The sequence below is a fragment of the Sphaerodactylus townsendi genome, linkage group LG06, assembly GCF_021028975.2.
Source record: "Sphaerodactylus townsendi isolate TG3544 linkage group LG06, MPM_Stown_v2.3, whole genome shotgun sequence".
In the NCBI taxonomy this organism is placed as follows: Eukaryota; Metazoa; Chordata; class Lepidosauria; order Squamata; family Sphaerodactylidae; genus Sphaerodactylus; species Sphaerodactylus townsendi.
Window position 1 is genome coordinate 15,279,496 of NC_059430.1, and position 12,264 is coordinate 15,291,759.

At 44.8% G+C, this 12,264-nt stretch overlaps 1 protein-coding gene across 18 annotated transcripts in view; it reads right to left on the reverse strand.

The window, feature by feature from the left end:
- CELF2 (CUGBP Elav-like family member 2) overlaps window positions 1-12,264 on the reverse strand; it is a 482,791-nt gene that overhangs the window by 429,763 nt on the left and 40,764 nt on the right. For 3 of the 18 annotated variants that reach the window (XM_048499615.1, XM_048499614.1, XM_048499611.1), the window contains exon 1: window positions 4,174-4,511. The exons of 12 other annotated variants lie outside the window; for them this stretch is intronic. In XM_048499615.1, the coding sequence (XP_048355572.1) occupies window positions 4,174-4,247 (74 nt within the window). In that variant the 5' untranslated portion in view covers window positions 4,248-4,511. Of the gene's footprint in view, window positions 1-4,173; window positions 4,518-12,264 lie in introns of those variants that run through there. 3 more of the 18 variants (XM_048499613.1, XM_048499612.1, XM_048499602.1) reach the window with 2 other exon arrangements.

Here is a 12,264-nt window from a genome sequence, read left to right on the forward strand (position 1 = left end):
GTATGTGACGCCATTCCAAAATTTTGTCTAAACAATAAACATCACCTGGTAATGGGAACATGGATTTTAAAATAAATTTGCCCGTATTTGGTAGCTTGCGATACCACGCCAATGGCTCCGTGTGCCTATCAGCTCTACAAACACATCCCTCTCTGTATGGATCATCTTCTACCAACAACAAAAATGGGACTTGGATCAACCTGACCATGTATACAGTGGTGAGATTCAAATAATTTAACAACCGGTTCTGGTGGTGGGATTCAAATAATTTAACAACTGGTTGTTCACAAGCACCATTTTAACAATCGGTTCCACCGAAGGGGTGCGAACCGGCTGAATCCCATCACTGCATGTGTATCTGTGTAGCTGTGAAACTTGGCCACAGAGGTAGAAAAGCTGAAGATGGTGAGAAACGTTAATATGACGGTGGATGCTTCTAGGAACTGGTGTATCAACGAAGGATCAAGTTGGCCATGAAGATGGGTGTGAAGATGGCTTTGCTGTGTCAGCAAAGAAGTGGCCAGGAGGAGAGCACTGTGTTAATGAGTCAGCATCATTCCAAGTTCAGGGATGTGCTGCTGTCGATAGGATCTAGCCCATGAACTAGCTGTGGCACCACAGGGTGGTGCAGTATTTCCACCACTAGCGCCACCATCTAAGTCCCTTGAGACTGTTTACTTGGAGGAGGATGGGGATGCAAACCAAGAATCATCTTGTACATCTCATACCATGCAAAATGAACACGGTGGAACAAGTAGGGCAACGGATCTGTTGCTACCCTCTCGAATCAGTTTTAGCTTTACACTAGTCACAGTAGCTACTACAAAATAAAGCCACATGTTGCAATGCAAATATGTTTTCCGGTAATACAATTAGGAAAAATAAATAAGAGCCGTAGAAGGGTAACAGTGCTCCAAATACCCTGTTGGCTGCCACCAGATAGTTCAGTACAAAGACCAGTGCATAGCGTTTGGTAGTAACTAATAGCACCGTATGAGACAGTGGCACAAGACCTTTCGTTGTGCCACTATAGCCATTTCTATCAATGCTATGGCACCGTACCTTGAGAATTGAGTGGTTAAAACTCAAGTATCAGTGTCAAAGCATAACATCATCTAAGTAACACTCACCACTTATTTGATACAAAAACTGACTCGATTGTTATTCACTTGAAAGTCCAAGAAACAAGTCCACAAATCACCCACAATATCAGGGGCATTTTTTTTCATTATCATTGCCGAATATCCGAATTACACATTTCAACTGATGCATATTTAAAGCCGATGGCATCAAAAAGCCAACCCAGAAACACAAGGAATGCTTTCAATCCATCTTGAAAAAGCTGAAAATATCCATTTTCCTCAAGCAAAACCGAGAAACCCCTTAATGTGATGAACATTCACAGATGAACATTTGTTCCAAAACCGGGTGCAGAAACAGGCATGTACGACAAACACAAGAATTTACAAGCATTAAATCCGCCCTTGCCATCAACAAAAAATAGGCAATCGACTATCCTATACATGAGACCAGTTAGGGGAAATCCAAGGGCATAATCCCTTGAGAGGTGTCTTGGGATCACTTCCATTCATTTCAATGAAGACCTCCTAGCGGATTACGTCCCTTGTTAAAACTTTTTAAGCAGCCCACAGACTGAGTTGCACCAGAAGGCTTAAAATGGTTTTATGTGTTGGTGGCATCACTCGAGGAATCTGAGATGGGCTACCTGAAAGGACAGCTTTCCCCTGGGACAAATGGCTCTGATGCGGGGCAAATCAAACTCTTTCGACTAATCACTCTGTCATGCGAGAATCAAAGGTTTCACACGTTGCATTTTGCCATAACCCCCGCCACATGTTTATGGGGAAAGGGTATCATGATGCAACGGCTTGCCCATTGAGAGATAAAGAGAGGTTACACATTCCTATTTAAGGACCGGACATCCCATAGTCCCATCTGAAATTGGCTGACAGCGTTCCGCATTTAAATTACATGCACAGGGTGAAGGCAATTCACAGGAAAGCATCAATCACACACAGCTATTTAGACTATCTGCTAAGTTCCATTTCTGCACCGTGATGGGATCTCATAATGCAATCACTAAGACAGACAATATACAAGACTTACTGCTGATACGGCTCATGTTTCTTAAGAGGGGGAAAAAAACACACTGGATGTGAAGAGATTCATCAAAGCCTTTCGAAATATAATTCCGCATCATTTCTGACGAGAGGTATCTGGGTACTCTGGTGGTCCAAAAATCAATTAAGCAGAAACCAAATAACTACTGCTGTAGAATGACAAGGTTGCTATGCGAGTAAGGGGGGGGGAAATCCCCCCAAGGAAGGTATCAAGCATTCTCAAGGAACAATGTGACACAGTTGTCAACCTGTAACGGGTAAACTGAGGATACATTTTCCGTAAACATTAAGAGCCTGGGCACTCTGAGATTTGGCTAATGATGAGTGGCGTTCCAAAATGTACGAGTTTGTGCACATTACCGATTACAGGGCTGCCGGGGCAGTTGTAGAAATCTAAAGTGCAAATGAACACCAGTAAACACTTGTGCGTCAACAGACCTTCTCAAGAACTGTTTGAGAGCCTCAGCCATCTACAGGAAATGTAATGGATATCAAGGGCTAACATAAGGCCACGCCAAAAAATAGCTGTAGCACAAAATATTGAGGCATTGGATCACATTAACGAAAATATATATATTTATCATCCCCCAAACAAGAAACTCAAAAATCTATCATTCAGGATTGTCTAAAACAGGACAATGGAGCAGGTCAGTTGTATAGTATATTAGTTATAATGGGAAGGGTCACCCATAAAATATGACCCCCTCACTCACACTCCCCTCAATAAATGTATTAATCCCCAGCTGCTAAAACAGATGGCTATTTCACGATTAGCTCTTCTCAACTGCTTTGTGGTGAGCAGCAACAACAAAAAAATCCAATGCCTCAAAAAACCATTTACTTGGGGAGGGGGGAGAATTGAATGTCACAACTTTGAAAGAGTTTACAGTGTGACCAGCACCGAACTATACATGGGAGGGGGGTGAATTTACAAATTGGTAGTTTGAAGACCGCGTAGAAACTTTTACTCAGATTTATACCTCACTGCCTAACTTCCACTACGAGCCACACCTTAAGCTTTTTGTGATCTACTATTTCAACTTCCTCAAAAAAAAAGCGAAAGCCCTGTTGGGAGGATCAACATTTGCAAATCCCCCTTCCTTCAAATAATCAAATAATTCTTTAACCTGTTTCTTTTCTGTGCACCTTTCTTTTGGTTTTTCATGAACTCACATTTCTCTCTCTTTCCTGGAATTTTAAATACACCAGTTCTTGGCAATGCCCCAAGCCCTCATTGATGATAAAATTCCATTGAAACTTTTGGGAATGGTGCGAAGGGCAGAGAATTGACTGAATATGCTCCCCGTCTTGAAATTCCAGCGCACCCGCCCTGTCCAATCAATCTTGCTAGCCTTTAGATGACCTTCTACAACCAGAACCGACATAATTAACGCTATCACACATTCCTTAAGCGACAGCAAGCGTTACCGGCCCCGATGACCAGCCCGACGCCCTTCTGCTCAACTTTGTTTTCAACAGTTGGTGACAGATTTTATCGGTAAGCGAATTTTCGTTCACAATGGGGACAGCTTCCACCGCACTCACCCCAACTGAGTTGAGATTCGGTGCAGAAAGCAAATCTCTGTATAGGAATTTCGACTGCCTGTTAAGGCTGGTCTTTTATTATTATTATTATTATTAGTATTATTCTTCCTGCAAGGTTTGCATGCCTGTTCCACATGACCTCAGCAGAATATTAATCGCACTCTCCTTTCCTCCCCATCTATCTTTATAACTGCCTTCCTTATCGAGACGGCCGCCGATCAAAACAGAACAGCTTTCTAGAGGGAGGACCGTGGCAGCAGAAGGGAGAGGATTTTTTTTTAAAAAAAGAAATTAATAAACTACAGACCACAAAAGAATTTGCAAGCAACAAAGAGGGGAAGCAATCATTGCTCAGATACTTCCAACAGCCAGCCAGCCAGCCATCTCCCCGAGACAAACCCCTGATGCTTTTCTTTTTCGGAAAAGATGACCCAAAAGCTCAGCCTGAGATTTCGGCAGCTGCCGGGGCAAGCGAATCGGTACTTACATTCGGTCAGAAACTAGCAGGCGGCTATCGACCATCATCTCCGGCAGAAAATCCAGCTTGAATGAAGAAGTCATGTTCTCTCTGGCTCTCTTATTTTTTTTCCCCCTCTCTCCCTCTCTCTCTTGCTTTCTTCCGCTCTTCCCCCCCTATGCACACCGTTCTGGTCTGGCAAATAAGAATGTTTCTCTGCTTGTCTGATTCAACAACTGTGCTGGCCAAGAGACGAACAGAGAACCGATTGGAGGCCGCCCAAGGCGGCAGGCAGAATAAACTGCAGTTGTCACATGCGCTTCCCCTCATACGGTTTTATCCAATCCCCTCTGGGAAATCTACTGCCTGGAGACGGCTAATCTGAGAGCTCCAGGTGCTGAAACAAGAGGCGGAGCTCCTTTCCCACTGCAGCTAGAAGTTAACCCCCGCCACTCCGAACACAGGCTCTCCGAACAAGCTGGACGACGGATGTACAGGAGAGAAAAAATCACATTAAGGGACGGTGGCCTTCCTCAGTGCCCTGCAACTTCGGGAAACTGTTTCTTTCACGTTGCCAACCTGGCTTTTTGTGTGGCACACCTGAGAATGCGCCAAGGATTGGGTTGCAATATTTCAGATGATCAACACAGGTTGAGATTTTATCTCCCCAACACCTTCCGGACTTTCCCTCCTGTCAAGCCCAGATTCACTTGTACCGGGTCCAGTCCGATTTCTAGGAACAGATTTCACACATACACGCCGAGTTTTCAAAAAAGGGGAAGTCTGCAGCGTTAAAATCGTCCGGCGGATTCAATAGTTGTCATCGATATGAGGCAAAGAGAGGCCATCAGTTAGTAAATTAATAGATTCGGTGGTTGTAATGTTTGGTCTTGGCTACAAAGCACGTCTCCCTCTGTTATGCTCCTCAAACACGTACAGATAAAAGAACATGCCATACATGTATGAAAGCAACTCATCGCGGCCCTAATAAATCGGCACTGCTAATAAACCTGTTTGTGATCATTCCATTTTGTGACATTTGAGAATAGGCATCCTTTGATCTGAAGCATTCAGAACATAACAGTTTTTTTGCAGTAGAGAAGAATTTCGGCAGTAGGAAATGAAAGCAGAAGTATATGGACAAGAGATGAATTTATGATTAAAGACCATCTCAAGTTTTATGTATTTATGGGGTTGAATTCATGAGACCTAAATGCCAATTCATAGACCAGATAACAACCTCCTTGGAATTTGAAGTATGAAGCAATCTTTATACCGGTCATTGTAATAAATGAGGTGGGTTTTTTTTTTTACTAAGGCTCATTTTAAGACAGAGGGCACATTTTAAGACAGAGGTCTTCCTCACCTCAGTTCCCTGCTCAAAACTTAACGAAACAAAAACACATCTTTACTTTTCATCAAACGATTGTACGTCCATTCAGTCCTCGCAATGCTTGGTTCTAAAGCTGAGAAAACCATTGTTAGGTGCTGTGAAAACTTCAGCAGAAGAAATGAGACACCACCGTTATCTTCTTTTTTCATTCACTGAAAATATTACGGCAATGATTTTTGTAAATAAATTCAGAAGTCTACGGGACAGAATCTGTTCAAACTCAAACGCAGTGCAACACAAACCACAATGCATTCTTTCCCCCTGCAAACAGATTTTTAGGGATGGTGCCGAAATTCCTAACCGTTTTGACCCACAAACCCCCATTCTGATCTCATATCTGCCACGTGTGACTCGAACCTGTGATTTTTTTTTAAAAAATGTGCCATTTTCTGGTTTTTTGCATAGATTTTTAATAGTTTGTACCTTGATGACTAGCACTATACACAATGTGAATAAACACCACAGTAGAAACACAACACACGTATAAATTCCATGAACAAATCATATATGCTTACATATTACTGACAAAATGGAAGAAGGAAGGAAGGAAGGAAGGAAGGCAGGCAGGCAGGCAGGCAGGCAGGCAGGAAGGAAGGAGGAAGGAAGGAAGGAAGGAAGGAAGGAAGGAAGGAAGGAAGGAAGGAAGGAAGGAAGGAAGGAAGGAAGGAAGGAAGGAAGGAAGGAAGGAAGGAAAAAGGAAGGAAAAAAGGAAGGAAGGAACATTTGCTCATTCCTAATAAATATTATTGCCGTATTCACACATGTTGAAATTGGCATACTCGATAAAGCCAAACAAAACTGCCAGAAAACCACTCACCCCTCCAAACGTTCACATTGTTTCAGAGCTATGAGCAATCCTATTGTTTTAATGTGGCAACTCCAGATTTGACGGGCGGATGCCTTCACAGATGCTGGTTTTTTTAAAAAAAACAACAACAACAACCAGGTGAGCTGCCACAGCCAATCAGATGGAATCCCAGTGAGGGTCACTGATGTCGAGGACAGTGAGGGCCGCAAAGAAGAAAGGAAATGCCACCCCCCCACACACAAAAAATAGCAGTTGAGGGGAAAGAAAAAGTATTGCCCAGCACACATTTGCAAGGGTTGAATAATTTGCCGAGAGACAGAAACATTTGCCGACGTTCATTTTGCAGTAGCAAAGTATATATTAAGAGAGACTGCACACAACATGATTTCAGAATACAACTGACACGTCAAGTTCCCTGGGAGAACCATCGGGACATACTATCGAGAACCCCTCCTCTGCCCAACTATTCTTCTGCGCTACAGTCACCCTTCTTCAGAACAGACAGCTCGACTACCAACAAACAAAGGTGAAGAGGTCCGCGCTGCTTTTATCAAACTTTAAACCTGGGCACTGTCTGTGCGCCACTCCCCCATTATTTATTTATATTACAAAGGCAGGTCGCTGACCCAATCAGCTCGTAACATGGATTTCCACAGTGCAGGAAACCACAAAACAGACAGAAGGACGCAACCGGTCAAGGCTAACAAGCTGAATATAGGCAAACGCCGTTTACGGGCATTGCCGTCTTTATTCCAGCGGGCGTTGGGGCCTAAGGGGTTAATCTGAGGCTTGTCTGAGGAAAGGTGGGCTTGGCAAGAGATTTGAGGGAGTGCAGCAAAGAGACGGGCAGACGGCACCCTGAAGTGTTCTGGGAGGAAGTCCCAACGGTAAAGGGTCATTCCAGCCACATGCAGCCAACACAGGTATGATTCCATCTCTATCAGATCTTCAGCTAATTGCATTTGAAGATCACAGCGTGCATGAAGCACCGTGTTCCCCGTGGCATTTGATTCTTTCCTTTTGCAGTCAGTGGTTTTGCATCGAACGCAGCAACTCCTTCACCGGAACTGCGTAAGCTGAGTTTACCCAGGTCAACATTACTTCATTGATCAGCTCTTGAACAAACGGAGAAAGCTGGAACTCTTCTGCACTGAAAACCAAAAGACACTGGTGGGATTTTGGGTTGTGCACGTGGCCTGCAAGAGCCCCTTGGCTCTCACGTTACCTCGTGAAATAGCAAACGCTCCTTGGATGGAAGGAATTATGACCAGAGAGGAATGCGGGCTACGACCTGAAAGCATCGGCTAGGCAGCCAGTGTGGAATAGTGGTTGGGAAACTCTCTGGTGCTTGGGAAACTGTCTCTACACCAATCGCTTTTTCTCAGCCCAACTTACCTTACTAGACTGTTGTGAAGATGAAACAGGAAGGGATTGCTGGGGGAGCCGCCTTTAGGCTTTTTGTGGAGGCTCAAAACAAAATAGACAGGTCATTCAGGGCCTTCACTCCCGCCCCGTTTTCTTTCTTTCTTTCTTTCTTTCTTTCTTTCTTTCTTTCTTTCTTTCTTTCTTTCTTTCACACAAGCACTAGCTCTGCGTTTAGCTATGAGGGGCGAGGTCTGTTTCCACCCAACGCAATGCCCTCACACACCCCATTGCAAAGGAGTTGTTGTATTGTACAGTTGGGTGTTACGGTATCCCAATCTTGGGTTCAAAGGCTTTCTCCTGGACATCAAGAATTAGATTTGTTTTCCTTAACATCAGCTCAGTTTCGCTTCGGCCAGAGAACATTTATTACGGAGGACAAGTCAGTCATGGGAGACTTAATCTGCCATTTGAAGAAGCTGATATGAACGGGGTAGCATGTTTTGTATGATAGTTTGGCCAGATTCCTTTGTCAGATACTGCTGAACTACAAGAGGAGCACAGGCTGGAACAGGTGACTTTTGTCCAGCCCTAATAATTATGGCAACTCCCATAGGTTCTATGTGACTTACTAGCCAGTAAGCGAGCTTAGGATTTCTGCAAGAGCACTTAAAATAATAAAGAAGTCTCATCCGTAACAGTGCAATATCACACTGAGGTAGAAGATGATTGGTATTAAACTGGAGTAAAGAATCAGCGGGGCCCGCCATTGCGGCCTGGGACTGGCATTGCGAAGAGGCCCTGCCATGCCTCCCTTTGGAAGGGTGGAAGGCAGGCAGTGGCCACACCCACTATGGGCATCAGCAGGTGGGGCGGCCGGGAGCCTATATGAGGCTTTGACCTGACCCCTGGCCCCACCCTGGAGCAGAGTGGCACCGAGTTTCATAAGTAAAAACGTTTTTGGGCCCATTTATTTTCCATTTAAATTCCATTTATTTATCAATTGATGGATTTACTTCATTTTGTTCTCCCCTTAGGGACCCAACGCTGTTTGAATCATTCTCCCCTCTTTCATTTTATCCCCACCACAACCCTGCAAGGTAGAACAGACAGAGTGTAAATGTGTGTATTTCTCCATCCTCTCCCAGCAAAGAGATGTTTCTGAAGAAGAAAAATACCACCTGCAAGTATAATTTCAGGATGACACACAAAAATGTTGTCCCCATATTTTTATTATACCTTTTTTTTAAAAAAATGAGAATGTGCTATAAAGTTTAAACAATCTGGTACCCAAACAAGAGGGCTATATTTCTACCAAACAAACAGGCACGTTTGGAAGAAATGCTATGGTACAGCTGCATTAGGCTTGGTTGAAATCCTACTATGTCTGTCTCATACACTTAGAGACACTTTGTTTTATTTCATGTGAAAGAGGAATTCCTCGAAGTGGGAACGAGAAAGGCACAAAACAAGCAGCTTTTACCAGAGTCCAGCTCCTGGAACACTATTTATTTGACCATTTGTTTACAGTGAACAAGAGTCTCAAAGTGGTTCCAAAACGCCACAACGCAAAAACACAACAAATACAGTTCAAAGCATCGCAATCAGCAATCCTATCAAACAGCCATTAACACCGTCAGCAACCCTACGACGCAGCAAACATTTTTCTAAAAAGCCCAGCCTTGGGCGGCATTCTTTAACTCGACAAAGGCTGCATTCAAATGTCACAGGCATTTGAGACGATACAGGATGAGATGGATTTTATTCATGTCGTTGGCAAGTTTTTCAAGGCAAGAGACGAAGAGCGGCGGCTTGCCATTTCCTGCCTCTGTGTACCAACCCTGAATTTCTTTGGTGGCCACCAGATCAAGTGTCAGAATCTAGTCTGTATCATCCAAGATCTGGCCTGTTCCAATGTGAAGTACCAGCCAGGTTAACTCTGTTTTGTTTCTGAGATCGAGTTAGCCTTGGCCATAAAGAGCCCTTTTAGGTCCCCCCCCCCCACAAATCTTCGCCTCCTTTTCACTACACTTACTGGCTATTCTATCATCCCAACTACCCCTCCAAACCAGCATGGTTTAGTGGTTAAGAACGGAGGACTCTAATCTGGAGAACCAGGTTTGATTCCCTACACCTCCACATGAGTGGTAAACTCTAATCTGGTGAACTGGGTTTCTTTCCCCACTCCTCCAAATGAAGCCTACTGGGTAACCTTGGGCCAGTCACAGTTCAAGCCAGACTCTCTCAGCCCTCACAAGGCATCTGTTGTGGGAAGTAGAAGTGGAGCGAAGGGAAACTGCCTGGGGCGCATGCGCAGTGTCACCCGCCCCCGCCCCAGAACGCCATGCCATGCCCCCTTGATGGGCTGGCCACACCTCTGTTGCTGCTCCGCCCAGGGCATCACACACCCTTTCCCTGTGGACACTATGCCACTGGTGGGGAGGGGAAGGGAAGGCAACCACAAATTGCTTTGAGACTCTTTAAATGTTGAGAAAAGGGGAGTATAAACTCTTCTTCTCTTCTTCAGTATACCTTAACTTAAATATTACCTGTCTCTGCAGAGCTACCCTGGGCTTCCTTGGTGATGTCCCATCCAACTAATAACTAAGGGGGACCCTGCTTAGCTTCCAAGCTGTATATTGACCGGCAAGTTCGAGTCATCTCTCGAACATTTGGGCGTCTTAGCTGATAGTTCCGTGGGAATGTCAACTCAATGCATGGCAGCTGTGAAAAAGGCAAACTCTATGCTGGGGATAATTAGGAAAGGAATTCAGAATAAAACTGCAAAGATTGTCATGCCCTTATATAAAGCCGTGGTGTGACCGCACTTGGAGTACTGTGTTCAGTTCTGGTCGCCACATCTCAAAAAGGATATTGAGGAGATAGAAAAAGTGCAGAGAAGAGCAACAAGGATGATTGAGGGACTGGAGCACCTTCCTTATGAGGAGAGGCTGCAGCGTTTGGGACTCTTTAGTTTGGAGAGGAGACGTCTGAGGGGGGATATGATTGAAGTCTATAAAATTATGCATGGGGTAGAAAATGTTGGGACAGAGAGACATTTTTCTCTCTCACAATACTAGAACCAGGGGGCATCCATTGAAAATGCTGGGGGGAAGAATTAGGACTAATAAAAGGAAACACTTCTTCACGCAACGTGTGATTGGTGTTTGGAATATGCTGCTACAGGAGGTGGTGATGGCCACTAACCTGGATAGCTTTAAAAGGGGCTTGGACAGATTTATGGAGGAGAAGTCGACTCTATGGCTACCAATCTTGATCCTCCTTGATCTGAGATTGCAAATGCCTCTAACAGTCCAGGGTGCTCTGGGAGCAACAGCCGCAGAAGGCCACTAAGTGCGCTCACATCCCTATATGTGAGGCTCCCTAATGCGCAATCTGGTGGGCCACTGCGAGTAGCAGAGAGCTGGACTAGATGGACTCTGGTCTGATCCAGCTGGCTTGTTCTTATGTTCTCCTTATGTTCTTATGAACAGCCCGTGATGATTTCTAGTGATGGGGTAACTAGGGATGGTTCCCCCTTGGAGTTGAGGAGCATCATCTAAACCAGATAGTGGCTAATGGCATATCAGAGCAGGAGGAGGAAGCTTGGTCTTTTCCATCCCAGGTTAAATGAAGTCTAATTTAAACTAGACATGCAGAATCGCCTGCCAAGTTTGGAGACAGGGTGGCTCTGTCCAACAGAGGCAGCCGTTGGCAACCTGCCCAGTGCAGTCGGCCTTTAAAATATATCAGCTTGTTCTGATAATTGTGACATAGATGAGCCGCTCAAATAAATGAGTCAAATTCACAGTGCGGTCTTGTGTCTTTATTTGGGGAACGCCGCCTGGGACAAACAGGGCTTCTTTTCTTGGGCCTTTTCCACACAAGTCGCTTGGAGCGTTTCCAGAACATTTTCAAACCACCCCCACCCCCGCTTTTACCGCAATGTCCATCCACACTCGCCTCCTCCAAACATTTCTGGCCACTGTAAGGTTTATTTTTTTAAAAAACACACACGCTTATTGATTGAAACAATGCTGCACAGATCGTTTAATTGATGCCTCGCTGATTCACCCAAAATAGCAAAACAACAACAACAAAAACCCAATGCACAAATTATGAAAAAGAAGAGACGAAGGGGAAAGGAGGGGAAGGACACTAAAAAAAACCATAGACCTGGAGGCCGAGGGGGAAGTTGAGCGACTTCACAGAGGAGTGGGAAATGGCCAGGCTTTTCCATGGGAAAAAAGAAGAAGAAGAAGAAGAAGAAGAAGAAGAAGAAGAAGAAGAAGAAGAAGAGGAGGAGGAAGAAGAAGAGGAGGAGGAGTTTGGATTTATATCCCCCCTTTCTCTCCTGCAGGAGACTCAAAGTGGCTTACAATCTCCTTGCCCTTCCCCCCTCACAACAAACACCCTGTGAGGTAGGTGGGGCTGAGAGAGCTCCGAGAAGCTGTGACTAGCCCAAGGTCACCCAGCTGGCGTGTTTGGGAGTGCCCAGGCTAATCTGAATTCCCCAGATAAGCCTCCACAGCTCAGGCGGCAGAGCTGGGAATCAAAC